Source organism: Hippocampus guttulatus, chromosome 16 (genome assembly GCF_054856545.1).
Source record: "Hippocampus guttulatus isolate MCC_2025c chromosome 16, RoL_Hgut_1.0, whole genome shotgun sequence".
NCBI lineage: Eukaryota > Metazoa > Chordata > Actinopteri > Syngnathiformes > Syngnathidae > Hippocampus > Hippocampus guttulatus.
The window spans coordinates 546575-561035 of record NC_141276.1 but is presented as its reverse complement, the minus strand read 5'-3'; the positions used below and the strand labels follow the sequence as shown (position 1 = coordinate 561035).

General features: G+C 50.2%; 1 protein-coding gene and 1 long non-coding RNA gene across 2 annotated transcripts; both read right to left on the bottom strand.

Annotated features, from left to right (window-relative positions):
- Positions 1–8: 8 nt before the first annotated feature.
- LOC147192261 (uncharacterized) lies at positions 9–6290 on the bottom strand. Its single transcript, XR_015103233.1, has 3 exons — positions 6064–6290; positions 1078–1186; positions 9–917 (listed from the first exon to the last, which is right to left on the bottom strand). It is a non-coding gene; the product is annotated as an uncharacterized LOC147192261 (long non-coding RNA).
- A 66-nt stretch (positions 6291–6356) lies between these two features.
- Positions 6357–11927, bottom strand: LOC147192260 (uncharacterized). Its single transcript, XM_086133112.1, has 6 exons — positions 11254–11927; positions 8689–8876; positions 8047–8115; positions 7334–7385; positions 6994–7030; positions 6357–6912 (listed from the first exon to the last, which is right to left on the bottom strand). The coding sequence occupies exons 1-6, from the start codon at positions 11624–11626 to the stop codon at positions 6870–6872; spliced, it is 762 nt and encodes a 253-aa protein (XP_085989238.1). The 5' UTR covers positions 11627–11927; the 3' UTR covers positions 6357–6869.
- Positions 11928–14461: the final 2534 nt, after the last annotated feature.

The following is a 14461-nucleotide window of genomic DNA, read 5'->3' as shown; positions in this document are numbered from 1 at the left end:
CAATGCTCTTGCTTCGAGGCCTCCCTTTATTGATTAGCCGCTGGTTCAAATATGAGCAGTGAAAGGGGAAACGCATCACATTCATCGATGCCCGTTCATCAATGCCGACGTGAAATCGATGGCGACCACGAGGGAAAGTGTGGGCTGGAAAACAAGCAAAAGGACTGGAAACAATCGGCGTAAAGACGAAGACGTGGATGAGGGCGGCGTGAACAGACAAGCCAGAAAATGTCATCACTTGACACGATTGAAAGACACGGCAAGCAGTCATTCCAGCTGTTTTTTTTTTTGTATTTCTCTCGCTCGCTAGCTATTATTGGTAGGACCGAAAATCCCGTTTGGTTTGGCGGTCTCGGCGGTCACGCTTTGGGGAGTCGCATCGAATGAGGGGGAGGGCGCTCTTTGGCCCGCGGGCCTCGCGTTCGACACGGGCGCCCGATCACGTCCATCGGTGACCTATCCAACGACTGAACATTTGTGACGCTTCAAAGGCGATCGGCGCGGCGAGGAAGTTGACGCTGAGAGAAACCGTCAGTGCTCTATTATTCATCACACAGCTGTGCTGCAACCAGGTTCAACTTTTCAAAAAAAAGGCAACGCGGTGGTTCCATCAAGCGGGGGTGCGCACGGGTGTGCAAATGAAAAGAAAACGGACAACATTCACGCGCATCGGCATGTCGAGAATCTTCCACGGTTGACTTCACAACATCACCCACGACATCGGCGATCTCACGCGACGCCGAGAGAGCGGCGCGCATCGACAGCGACCCCGTAGGCAAGGCACTTGAAATCATTTCCATCACGGAGAAAGGTGCGGCCGGTCGCCGATTGCCGCTGCGGACGGAGATGAGCGACTTCGTCCGGAAAGGACTCCACGTCCACAAACGGCAACATGTCCAGATGTCGTCCGCGTACTCCTGAAACCAAGTTACGAACAGACTCAACTCGAGTGGATTTCTTCGGCGCTTTCAGACAACCGCCCCTCTCCGCAAAGCGCTGCACATGAAGCGCAAACAATGGATTCAAACGAGAAACGAATCAATCAATCAATCAATTAAAATATTCGTTTCGCCCAACCTGTGATGGATTTCTTGGTTCTTCCTTTGCGGTAGGCCTCCTCTCCCTCCCTCTCTCTCTCTCTCTCGACATGCGCCATCCAGCGGTTGGAATAAGCAACTGCACTCGACTCCAATGAGTCAGAATGGAACCGGATACACGACATTGCAATTACAGAGAGATACATGAAAGCATACAGATTTTTTTTTTAAAAACGTACGGGTCCCTTTTCTAATCTATTCTTCTGTATTTTTTTACATCCAAAGTGTCTTTTGCATTTGACATGAATATTTCCAAGCAAACAGAGGCAACGCCGTACAAAAAGGAGGGCAGAGAATTTGGGTCCACGGGCCAAAAGACAAAGCTCCCGGCAAGCGCTCTGTGACCCCATTTCTTGCAGTGGAAGTGATGTGCGCTGGCAATAATGTGGATAAAAACATGACATGACATTGTTGTGCATGCGCGCGCGTGTCAGCGTGTGACCATTTTGGTCTATCGTTGAAGTTCAAACAACCCCGCGTAGCGCGCTCCAAAAATCGTCCGCAGCTCGGATCAATGGCGGTTTTAACATGGACCCTCCATGCGGCATAAAAAGTTGACGCGCAGATGATTTGTGGCATCATTGCACCGATGGCTGCGGTTAGAATAAAGCCCGTCGACGCAGACCAAAGCGTGAAGGTCTCATGCTTGCTGTACATAACAAGCGATGTTGTGTCAATGCGGACCTCGGGGCCTCACCGAACCGGGAAATGTTGGGGAATCCCGAGATTTGACAGCTAGCCCATTGTTTTAAGATACGCGGCTTCTTTATCCCCGCCTCCTTCCCGACGCCCCTCCTCCCACTTGTCTCCTACCTATCTATATGTGCACACTGTCCATTGGCAAAACACTAGCCCAGGGGTGGGCAAACTTTTTGGCTGGGGGGCCGCATTGACTTTTAAAATTTGACAGAAGGGCCAGGTCAGCACGAGCTATGGTACATTAAAAACAAACAAACTGCATTTGTTGACAGTCCATATCAAACATCAACAGAACAAAAGCATGAAAGTACGGTATTAATATACTTTTTTAAAATGACAAGAGTGTTGTTGATGACCTATTTTAGCCTGTGCATCGCTGCAGATGGGTTGTGATCAGACCGGTAGAAGTAGAGCGATACAGAGGTCCTAGGTGGTCGAAAAGATTGCCCCGCCCCCCCCCCCTCCCCGTGTTCTGCAACTTCAAGTCAATGCGCCACCTGGCGGTGCAATGCCGGTCATTACAAGTCCAATTGAAATGAATGCAATCATTCACATCGAACCTTAATTGCGGACCGACCTTCGGCGGGCCGGATTAAAAGGACCGACGGGCCGGATTCGGCCCGCGGGCCGTAGCTTGCCCACCACCGCGCTAGCCCTTCTTTATTCTAATCCTCTTATGTGCGGCTTATCATGGTTGCACATGAAGAGGATGCATTTATTGTTCCGATTTTCAGTTCGTCAGAGTGAAGAGCAAAGCGTCCGGATGATATCTTTCTTTGCTTTAAGAAATCTAAACTGAAAATTCCCATCAGCCTCTGCAGGTTGTGTACTTCCTCTTCTTTCCCTTTTCTGACGCCTGCAGCAGGAAATCCTGTGTCACCGGCCTATGCGCGCGCGTGTAAGATTGAAATTGGGAGAGTGAGAAGCAGACACATTTGGAATGAGAACTGACGGCACGGCACGCGCACATCACTACGACACGTGTCAGCTTGCGCAAGTGTTGCCCACGCGTCTGGGCGGCAGTCAATAAGAATGAGCGTCCTTCTCCAAAATATCATCGACGCTTCCTCTTTTCATCTTGTTCCTCAAACAGGACTGCAAAATTGTCGGCCTTTTATTCCTCACGGAAAATACTCTTTCCGTGGCCGTCAATTTGCCACATACAAGTGAGAGCTTATCCCAGATAAGAAAAGCTTCATGTGTCCCACATTGGAGAAATTTGGGGCCAGGTTGTATTTTTTCCCCCTCTTTCTGTTCAAGTCTGTGTCATCCATGCAAGACGGAGGCAGAAAAAAAAGACGCTGAATTATTAACAAAACAGGCACATGCCTCGCTTGCTGCCTTTTTTCTTCCCCTGGCCTACATAGCGAACACCCGCGCGACGCAGGCTCCCAAATAATCCTGTTGACATCCAGCTCCGCGTGTGGGCTTTTTCTGGGAGGTGGCGTGTGTGTGTGTGTGTGTGTGTGCCATTCTGTGGCTCACTTGGGGATCGGCGAAAAGAATCGAAATTCCTCAAAGTATGAACGGAGCTTCACGGATCGTCGCGCCAATCATTTCATACTTTTGCATAACGTGCAACGCAGACTTTAGAAGCCAAATTCGGCTTCAATTGTAGACACAAAAATATTTTCCACCACTTTGTGCTTACTGGCTGATTTATGAAGACATCACCTACCCACAGTTGGTTCTTTTTTTGGGGGGGGGGCATCGGGGTGTTCTGAATGTGGAGATGGGGTTCGGTTGCTGTTCAATGCAGAGCCTGATCTATTGCGTGAGATAGAGGCTTGTTGGGCCCCCCCCAAAAAAATTTTTGCCTCCCCACCTCTGACTGAAAACTGATGAAATGAACTCGACAATACAAACAATATCTATGAAGCGCTTTCTTGACTGACGTTTCACAAAAGACTTGGCCCTTTCATCCTTCCATTTTTTTCTGGCTGCGTTTGGAAACTCCCGCTCTGCGTGGACATCGAATTGACCGAAACACGACGATGCAGATGAGCTCGGCGAGCCGCCAGACGTTGCAGGGATCCCGTCCCATTCGTGCGGACGCGATTTCTAGCGCCGTCATCTCATGAGCACGAAGCGCCGCTTCCCGGAGAGAGGCTTATCGCTTCTACTTCCAACTTGGGAGATGACACGGCCGACAATTAGAATGATGGAAGGCCTCCTTGGCAGTCTCGGGCGCGTGTTCTCTTTGGGGTCTTTCTGCATTTCTCGCGGCCATCTTTGGTCCCCTCCCTCTTATCTTCATTTTCCAGCCATCGCTGCATCTCGCCATAGCTCACCTTAATGACTCTTTGTGAGGGACGGTTGCCTTTTAGCCGAAAGAGAAGTTAATAGCTGGCATGATGGCCGCGGCTAATGTCTTTGGGCTAATGGCCGCCGCGTCGATGACAGATAGCTTCCCGCTTTCGCACTCGCGTTGTGGACCGAGAAAAGATCTCGGAAAGAACGGGAGTCCATTCGGTCTGAATGCGTGCAGTCGTATCCACGGGAGCCATCTCTATTGCGGTGGGGGGGGGGGGGGGGGGGGTGTTCAAAAAAACGCCCCAATCTGTCACTATATGGCATAGCTTCAGGGTTACATGGAAAGCCGTAAAGAAGAATACGATTAGCGAAATGGCTTTTGCCCCCCCCCCCCCGGAGCCTCGGCAGAAAGGTCGCACGGTGGCAGGTGGAAGAAGAGCCGCAGCGATGAAGAGTTAAGTGTCCCGCTGAGGCGCAGCAACGACATGGAGACACGCCATTACGGCGACATCCGCTCATTAGCCGGCTCGGCTCTTCGCCGCCACTGGCCGTTAGTATTCGGTGCGCGTGAACGCCATACTTGGCATTCGGCGCCGACAGCGTCCTTAGGAGCTATGCGTCGCCTCGACGGTCTGCCCTGCGAGCGGCCGCGCCATCATTTCTCCACTCGCATTAAACGACACTCAATCTTTGCGAAGAGAGCGCCGCGATGCCTCCACCCCCCCCCCACCCCCGAACACGACTTCACACCCATCTAATTTGTCCGGAAAAAAAAGTCACACCTCTTACGAGAAAAGAGTCGAATCATTTGATGAAAAAACAGCAGTTCCCAAAGGAGGAAAATGTTGACCTGATTTAGCGTCAGAAGATCAAAATGGTTGGAGATTTGTGAACATGTGTGTGACTCCTCCACATGCTACTTCCTCAGCCACCTCCTAATAGTTCCCCGCTTCACATTTGCTCTTCTCAGCTGCACTCGACGAGACTCCATTTAGTCGGGGTGTGCGTAAAACTCTCCTTCTGCATCCATTTTGAAAGTCGGGGTGTGTTCAAGCGTGAAGGCGAGCTGTCAATCGGGATTACAGTCGGTTGCTGGCCACGGCCTATGTGTGTGTGTGTGTGTGTGTGTGTACGCGTGTGTTGTGGAACACAGTCTTATTTCAATAATCCTGATGTCGCTGTGTTAATTCCATTCGCCATGGAGATTTGACACACCTTGCGAGCCCTTCAAAATGTGCGTTGCACGAAGCGCTCTCTGCCATCACGCTTCACTCACTGGACCCCAGACACACACACACACACACACACACACCGGTGCCGCCATCCTGACACTTGAACTTGTTCTTGTTTTTGAGGCTATCCCCCATCTGGACCAAATCTTGTCAGAAAGCGACGTTTAGCCCTGGCGGAAGGGGGAGGCACTGCAGGGGCTACGTGAGGTTTCAAAAATAGATTCAAAAAACATCCACTGAAAAACCTTTACTGTTGAATTGTGTAAACTTTTCAGGAAATTAAATGATTTGATATTATGTAGGCGATTCAATTTCGGGGCATCAGCTGTCAATCACTTGAAAACTTGATTTGAAATTTGTGAACGATTTCTTTACTCCGCTTCCGGGGGAAGACATTTGTGTTGATCATTTTATGTGCACACATTTTTGTTGGTTCTCTCTTTTTACAGTATTTCGTTCAAGAGAAACGACGACAAAGTTGCTAAGTCGATCAGACAAGAACGACACAACATTGTCCTCTATGCTGGTTAGGGGGGTTGGCTACTTGGCTGAAAAAAAATATTTCACGGGTGGGATGTCGCTGAAAAACAGGTCGAGAACCAGCAGCCCGCGTGACCAAAGTGCGGTGGAATTAAACGACGGGCGAGGGGGGGATGACGCCGATCGCCGCAGGGCTGCGGCGGCGGCGGCGGCGTTCTCAGCGGCCACTTCCTCAAAGCTTCTCACGCGACGAGCCTCGCTGGGCTGTCAACATCGCTGCCGTGCCGACTGTGCCACTGTACCTCTTGATGAGTGCTTCAATCCTGGCGGCGCTGTTTTGAGGAGGACGAGCCACCTGGTTTGGGACTCCCGCTCGCCAAACAAGTTTTGGTCAAGACACCCAAGTGACAAAAACCAAGAAACAAGACTTGATTGTCCCTCTCACACGCGACGCCTCTACTTTGCATAGTATGCCACGTTGAAGACTGTCCTCCGGTGCCCTCTGGTGGTTGCATCTTTGTACCGCTGTGGTCACGTGAGCGTCGACTTTTCACAATACACTCCATGGAAATGAAACTTTCCCTTGAACCCGAACAAAATATTCAACCTAAGGCCCGGGGGCATTTGTGGCCCGTCCTCCATTTTTCAGCGGCCCAAAAACAAAAACTAAACAAAAAATGACATTTGTTTGCCTTGACACCTTGAACAAAAAGTTGACGAAATTAACGAGACAATACAAACGATGTAGAATTGCTTTCTTGACTGACTTCAAGCCTGTTTCAAAAAGTTGAATTTCAACAGTGGCCTTCCATTTTTCACTGTTCAACACATCACCAGATATTTGAGTGCTCCAAATAATAAATGGAACACACGCGGCCGAACCTCATTACAATGTACCTCGAGCGACGTCGCAAATTTGTACGTTATAGTTTGTTGTGACCGTTTCTGATAAAATGGCCGCCAACGACGATATCGAATACAGTATGAACATTCACAATTTCTGTTAAGGCACCAGTGAGGTTCCCGAGTAAGTGATCCCCCACCCCCAAAAAAAAAAAAGCAATCAGAGGTGAAGATGACACTTCGATTAGCCACACGAGGGCAGCTGTCAGTTGTTGCCGTCATCCTCCTCAAAGACATCGGCGACGGTCCTGTGGATTGAAGCGCAACAATCAATGCGATTTGGAAATGAGGTCATTGCACGTTGATACGAAAAGACTGCAATGACTTACTTGTAGATTGACCCGGTCACTTTGTCAAGGAAGCCTCCTGCAGGAAACAGAATTCTTCGCGTTACCGTGAACATCATGTCACTTGCTCCATGAAAAGATCTTCCTCTTTGATCAGACCGATCACAGTTAGAATCACATTTTTATTGGCCAAGTATGGAAAAAAAACACACCAGGAATTTACTTTGCCAGTTACGACCCGTCCAGAGGAATGGAAACAAAACAATGACCGACAGGAAGAGGCCTTGGCAGTTCGCTGTGACGCCAGATCAAATCAACATTCAACTGGACTTTTTTGTTTTTCTTTCGAAAAGTGAGCCGGGTCCGTTTTATAGTCACTCACCGGCTTGGCAAAGAGCTCGACATGCGGGACACACGTGGCAGAAACTGCACATCTGTGAAAAGAATGAACCAAATCAACAGTGACGTTGCAATGCGCTGCGCCGCCACCCAAGATGTCCGAGCCCCAAACTGATGGAGACAAATGAGATCGAATCTCACACATCTAGTTTGCGTCAATAATAATATATATAATAATACATTTTATTTATAAGCGCCTTTCAAGACACCCAAGGACACTTTACAATAACAAAAAACACAAAACAATAAACACGTATTCGTGACTTTTTCCCCCTCTCCCGTGCAAAACACACGTTCAAACTCTTATTTCTGCTACGTCACAAACTGTTTAAAGTTTAGAGTGTCTAGAGTGAAAGGGTGTCAACAAAATGAAATGAAAAAAAAATCCCACCTCTCGGGGACTTGATTTGTCGATTTCTGTGATGCCTCCGCATTTATTCCACTGGGATCTTTTTGACAGGGTTTAATGGGAATTGCGGGGGGGTCGGGGGGGGGGATCTGAATGGAGTTGATGCCTCGTGTGAATACGTTCGTGTGGGCCGATTGAACGCTAAAATTAAATTGTCTGTCGGTGCGAGCGTGACTGCGGATGGCTGTCGGTCTGCGCGTGCCAACCGGTTCAGGGCGTCCCCCGCCTACTGCCCCAAGACGGCCGGGATGGGCTCCGGCACCCACCGCGAAGCGGAAGTGTCTCACCTTGCAGTCATCGCAGTGTTCCGACTTGTCTCCTTCTTCGCAAGGACATTTATCGCAGCTGTCGCAGCGCTGAAAGGAGACAACGTGCGCCAAAGAGTCACATGGTTCGAAGCAAGCACATTTCTTTCCGGTGCAAAGGGCCGCCTTGCATACAAATGACCATTCAAGCGTGGCACAAAACTACAGAACGAGAGAAGTCGGCTAAATCACGTTGTCGCGCGGGGACAGTAGAAGACCGAGCCGAAATGCCACCGAAACATTTCTGACATCTAGTGGTGATTGGCGATATGACAACTTCGAGCTACAGTCGACCCCCGCCTACTCGCTGTTCAGCACTCGTGGATTTGCATATTGGCAGATGTTTTCTTTTTCTTTTCTTTTAATATTGGCGAATAGTTTGGATTTGTCACCTTTTTTTCCCACAATTTTGGGTGTGTCAGAAAAAAACGTTCTTGAGATGATTCTTTTTGAAAACGAATCAAGGGGCCGCTCAAAGTCTGGCAGCTTGCCAGTTGCCCATCCCCACTGTTGAGTCTTCGAGTGGATAAATGCGATTTGTCGTTTTCATTTGTGGTCAACTCTTATTTTAAAAGTGGTGCCACGTGGCTTGTTTATTTGCGTATTTGTCAGAGGTGGACTTACCTCGCAGATTTGGCAGTACGCGCAGACAGAGCCCCTGTGGTATTTGCCGTCGTCGTCGTCATCGTGATCGCCATCTTTGATGTTGTCATCATCGTTGTCGTCATCATCACCATCGTCGTCATCATCGTCGTCGTTATCATCATCATCGGCGTCATCATCGGCGTCGTCGTCGTCATCGCGGTCGTCGTCTGCAAGCGTGGTCGGCATACAGCACACAATCTTCCGGTGATCAACGCAAACGCCGGCGGCTTTCCTCAAGCTGACGCTGCACATAACGCGCATCGCGTTCAAGTCGAAAGTACACGTCCGTGGCCGTAAGGCGAAATCGTATTGCATGACGATTACCGGATGAACATTTCTACGATCAGATGTGCATGGTGTTCGTTTTAGATAGATCTCTTATGTATTACATATGAGAATTTGACATTTTGGCAGAGATTTTAGAAAGGATCATGTAAGTTGACATGTTTGAGCTGCTTTCGCGGGCCACATAAAATGATGTGGTGGGCCGGATCTGGCCCCCGGGCCTTGACTTTCACACCTGTGGGTTACAAGCACGCGATGAAAAGCCTGACGTGGTGCGGAATCGTTTTCGGCGAGAAACATTTGGAATAGGCTGTTTTGAAAGCCAGCTCGCTTTCCCTGGCGGAGGTGCGCTCCATTTTATTATGCGGCAACCGTGACGCTGGACGCATACCAGATGAAAACTTTTCACTACGTAATGTTGGTATAAAATGAAAAACAAACAAAACACGTTAGATGCGATCATTCGTGGGGTTTTAGAGGCACCGACGAAGTCAGCGAGAAGCGAGTTCATCGTCCCCCCCCAGTAATCTTTACCTCTGGGGCTCCGTAGTTTTCCACTTGCAGCGAGTATTTTGTCCAATGTGCACAACTCACCTTGAATTTCTTCGGCGATTGCCTTGATTGTAATCGGATCTAGCGCCTTGTAAATGACACGAAAGAATTTATGAGGGCACAATTAAAAGGCGAGTCGCGCCTTCACAGCTGTTAAGACAAATCACGTCTGACAAAGCCGCAGTCGGACGAACCGCACGATGACAGGCCGCGGTGCTATAAAAATGCTGCACTTTGTCACCCTTTGCATTTGTGTGCACTTGATTTATTGATTGATTTCAAGTGGCTTTAAAGACGTGTGGGCAGCGGCGACGGCTCTTTCGACCACGCGCGTTCACATTCGACACCAAAGTGGTTCGTTAAGAAAGAACAAGAAGAGGAAAAGAACCAAAAATCATCTCTTGACAAGTTGACATTTCGATATTTCTCTCTTTTCCCAAATACTCTCTCCCCAAAGGCCGGGCAGCAATTCCTTTCATCGATCATAATGAACGAAAAAAAAACATGCCGTTAAAATCATTTTTAAGTTATTACAGTGCCAAACAAGCATTTTGAGGTCACAAATGTACTGCATTGAAACGGGTTCAATTATTGCAAGCCCCCCCCCCCCGCCCCTCCAATAAAAGGTTCCATGTTTGCATTACAAATGGCTGTTATTCCAGCGCTTGAAAAAAAAAAAGGGCTCTTTGTTGAACAGATGTTCTACAGAGAAAGCGAGAGATACAGAGATCTGAAGAAAGAGAGAAACTTCCTATGGACTGTTGGAAAGCGCCAGAAAATCTTTTCCATGTCGATACGATCCGGTCTGTCATTTGTAATGACTCTTGTTGAAAATTCTCGTCATTTCCAAAGTGGCCCCCCCCCCCCTGCACCGCCCCTCAAGCTTTAGTCTCCCTCGGCCTATTTCGACCTCCGATCAGTCTCGCTTTCTCTGTAGACTCACATGAACGAGACACAAATGCAGGTCAATCCAATTGAAAAAAAAAATTACAAATAAAAATCAGAAAGGATGTTCCCAGAGGAGGAATCATTCTTTCCAATCCTGAAACCAAATCAAAAGACTGAAAGACAAAGCCCGCCGCGCCCGTTGTCCAAAACAGGAAATGGTGTTTTTGCGCCGTCAAGCTCTCCCTCTCTCGCAATTATTTCTGCAGTCTCCAAGTTCCTAGCTAGTGTGGCGTGTACGAAGGACTTCGGACCGATGGGCTTCAGGCGGGCCACTTCAAAGTGCTCATAACTCTATAAGTTCAGTCGGGAAAAGAACACAGTGGAAGAGACAGAAAGGGACATTGGTGAGCTCCAAGGTGGCGGAAGAGCGACTTGGAAAACACGAGCGCATAGACGCGGTCGGGTTGACGGAACAGCGACGAGATCCTTGCTACGCTACGTCAAACTTGAATTTGACACTCGGGCGAAACAAAATGGGGCCTTTGCTTTCCGCCTTCAAACGGATCGACTCGGAACACGCCGCATGCTGTCGTTCAAGGTTTTCTTTTCTTTTCGCGGCGGCACAAGCAGTCTGGGTAACGCGCTAACACAAAGAGACAACAAATCATGACCACACAAACGCATGAAGGCGGTGTGACAATGAAGTCATGCCGCCTTTTCGCTGTCTCCTCCCGGAGTTATCGTAGCATGAAAATAACTCCGGCTGGAAGGCAGCGCGTTGACATCAAAGCTCTTACGTGCACAGTCACATCAACTGACCTTCATGATCGTCGTCGTCGTCGTCGTCATCATCATCATCATCGTCGTCATCATCGTCGTCGTCATCATCGTCGTCGTCATCATCATCGTCGTCATCATCATCGTCATCGTCATCATCGTCGTCGTCATCATCATCATCGTCATCATCGTCGTCATCATCATCATCGTCGTCTTCATCATCGTCGTCATCATCATCGTCGTCATCATCATCATCTCCATCATCATCATCATCATCATCGTCGTCGTCGGCCACCAGGCCTTGCTCAGAGCGGAACGGCAAATCTTGCGCTTTGGCCGCAGGAGCCGACGGGGCGTGGAAGGAGCAGAGCAGCGCCATCAGCAGCGCAAGAATCAGACTTCTTAAAGACGCCATGTCCGTAGACAGAACTGAGCCGGCCAAGAAGAGATAAACCCGGATTCACAACGGGAGTCCGCAAGTGTTGTTGGGGCCCGCAAACAGGGACGCGCACGACAAAGTCAAAGCCGCTCTGGGGCCCACTTACACAGTGAAGAAATGACACCACCCCCCCCCCTCGGCTCCTGTGAACGGAAACTATTCCAAGCTGAGTTCCAGGTACGTCTTCCCAGTTTCCAAGCAACAGTCACCAAAAAGTCCTCGATTCGGAACCCGGTTCTCAGCGCTCACTTTTACGAGAGCCCTCGGCCACCGGCAGAAGTTGAGTGAAAAAGTGTGAGAGCAACCCATGGGGTAAGATGATAAGACAGGCTTGGCGGGGGGTCGGGGGGGGGGGGGGTGCTTAACACTGACTGACAGGGGCAAATGTTGGCGGGCAGGCTTGCGCTCAGAAAAGGGTAAAGGGACGGATTCAAGGGAAGCTCCTAAGGAACAGGTGAAGCTGACCGCTTTTCATACACCTCATCAAATCCAGCTTTTTCAGTGCGTCCTGCACCGGTGTCGAACTGCGGTCCTCCACCATCGCGCATGTTTGAGAGGCCTCCCTCAGGAGACGGATAACGAGCCGGGTGATTTGACTCGGGTGCGTCGCTGGAGGGAAACATCTTAAAAACGCGGCAGGGTAGCGGCCCTCGACAGCCGCGATGGGCCGTGTCATCCTTCGCTGTGAAAGTAATGCGTGGCCACAAACCACCGTTAGCACTTCACTGTTATGATGGACCACCAAAGGGCATTCCAATGTAGCCAGGGCGTGTTCTTTGACCATTTGGTGGCAGAAAGTCCTTTAGGCGAGTGAGGTCGACGGCGCTCATGCCTACAAGAGAGCAAACCACCCATTTGGAGGTGCCACCTTGCCGGCCATCTGCGAAATGACCTCCAGCCGAGCTAACCGTGGAGGCCAGGTCATTTAGCGCCAGCTATTTTGGATCCCGGGCCGGAGCCCAGGCCCCGAGTCACTTCCACAGCACTGCACTTGACAATACGAGCTACATTGGGACCCTTGTGAGGAGAAGAACATGGATGGATGGCTTCATCGGGAGATCTCCCGAGAGAGACTGGCCCCAAGTCTCCCACAACACAGACGGCCACGACATCAGCCGGGCACATCCGTGGTTGGGTATCTGGGACCCGCTTATCCACGTTTGCTGCGGCCGAGTGTCGTCAACAAGCACTCGCAGCTCATTTCAAAAGGTTTAGTGTACTGTGATGACGAGTGATGCATCGCGTTTTTGCCAGCTGTGCCCCAAATCGTTGGCCGACATTTTCCGAGATAGCCGATCATTTCCGATATGCTCCGGATAAGGCGACGCGGTTCCAACGCCACCATCACGCCGAGTGCAGTCAGGGGGGCATTCGAGCAAGCCCAGGCGCTGACCGTCGACTGCTCTGTTCCTCCCCCCTGCACACCATCCCCAAAATAGACGGATTTGCGCGAGGGGGAGTTGACAACCGAACTATTTAAAAACCACACAACGCCACAGTCAGTGTAATGAGAGCCTCCTGAGCTGCGGTGGGGTGGGAGCAGCAAAAAGTCTCCGTCAAGTCTCACTGTGACAGAGGGGGCTCGATGGCAGAAAGCTGGAAACACATTCATACCGACGCACGCGTACAGAACATGTGAGTTCACGGTCCATTTAATGGACTGACATGATATGAGGAGTTGGGAACATCAACAAACAAATATGACCCTTTCGCAGATGAAAATGTCTCAAAGGGATCAAGGGAAAGAGAGGTCAGATGGGGCGTGGCCACTTCAAGATTTGAAAACAAATGACGGGATTTTCGAAAGCGCTCGCAAATGAGCCGGTGAAGGGAGGCCAGAGTCGGAGTCAGCCGCTCCCTCTGACGAGTAGCGGTCAAGAGGCGAGCGGCGGCATTCGGGACCGACTGGAGATGCTTCGCGGAGGATCGGACGACTCCAAAGTCAAGCGCGTTACAGCCGAAAGGTCAAGGACTGTCAGTAGATCGACGTAAACGCAACATCGCTCATGACCGGCGTGTCTTAACTTTCTACCGTTGGGCTATCGCGCCAAACCTAAACTCGTCATTCTGAATTTCACGTCAGCGCCTCAGCGGCCGTAAGGCTCGTCGCGCGTCACCCCGGCCGTCGAGATAGACGGGCGGCGGTGGGAGGCGGCCGAGTTTGGAAGCGGAGGTGGCGTCGAGATGAAGACTGCAAAGTGGGTGAAAGTGGAGATGAGCTCAGACATGCCCGAGACATTTCTTGCGCCACTGGCTCTGGCTTAGTTATGTAGAACCGCTTTAAAAATAATCCTTCAAACCATCAAATATCACCGGATCCATTGGGGCTCCGTTTTAGATGAGGTGGAAAGCTTTGTGCCGATATACCGGATTGGGAAAACGCATGCACCTCAATTTATCCATCCAAGAAAAGAAAAACAGTCTCGCAAGGTGTCGCGTGGTGACGAGATGACAGCAGAGTGCGCTGGATCAGCCCGTTGGTCAAGCGGACCCGACCCCTCCCCCTCCCCCGCGTTGGTTTGCTCGCGTCAATATGATCCCATGCCCCATCGCTTTCCATGTAAGGCCCGGCCGGCCTCAAGCAAGGGCCAGCCAGCCTTGAGCCCGGCTCATGAGAGCGCCGTGTCGGGACGCCGACGCCACTCCACTCCGCCAACAATTCTGTGTTTCGCAGAAATACTTTTCACGATCAATCGGATGTCTTGGTTTTGTCAGGAAAATGTCGAGTAGTGGATTCTACCGATGGACTTGAAGGCACCTCTTTCAGAAAAACAACAACAACACAAAACAGAAACTTCACTTGATGCCACA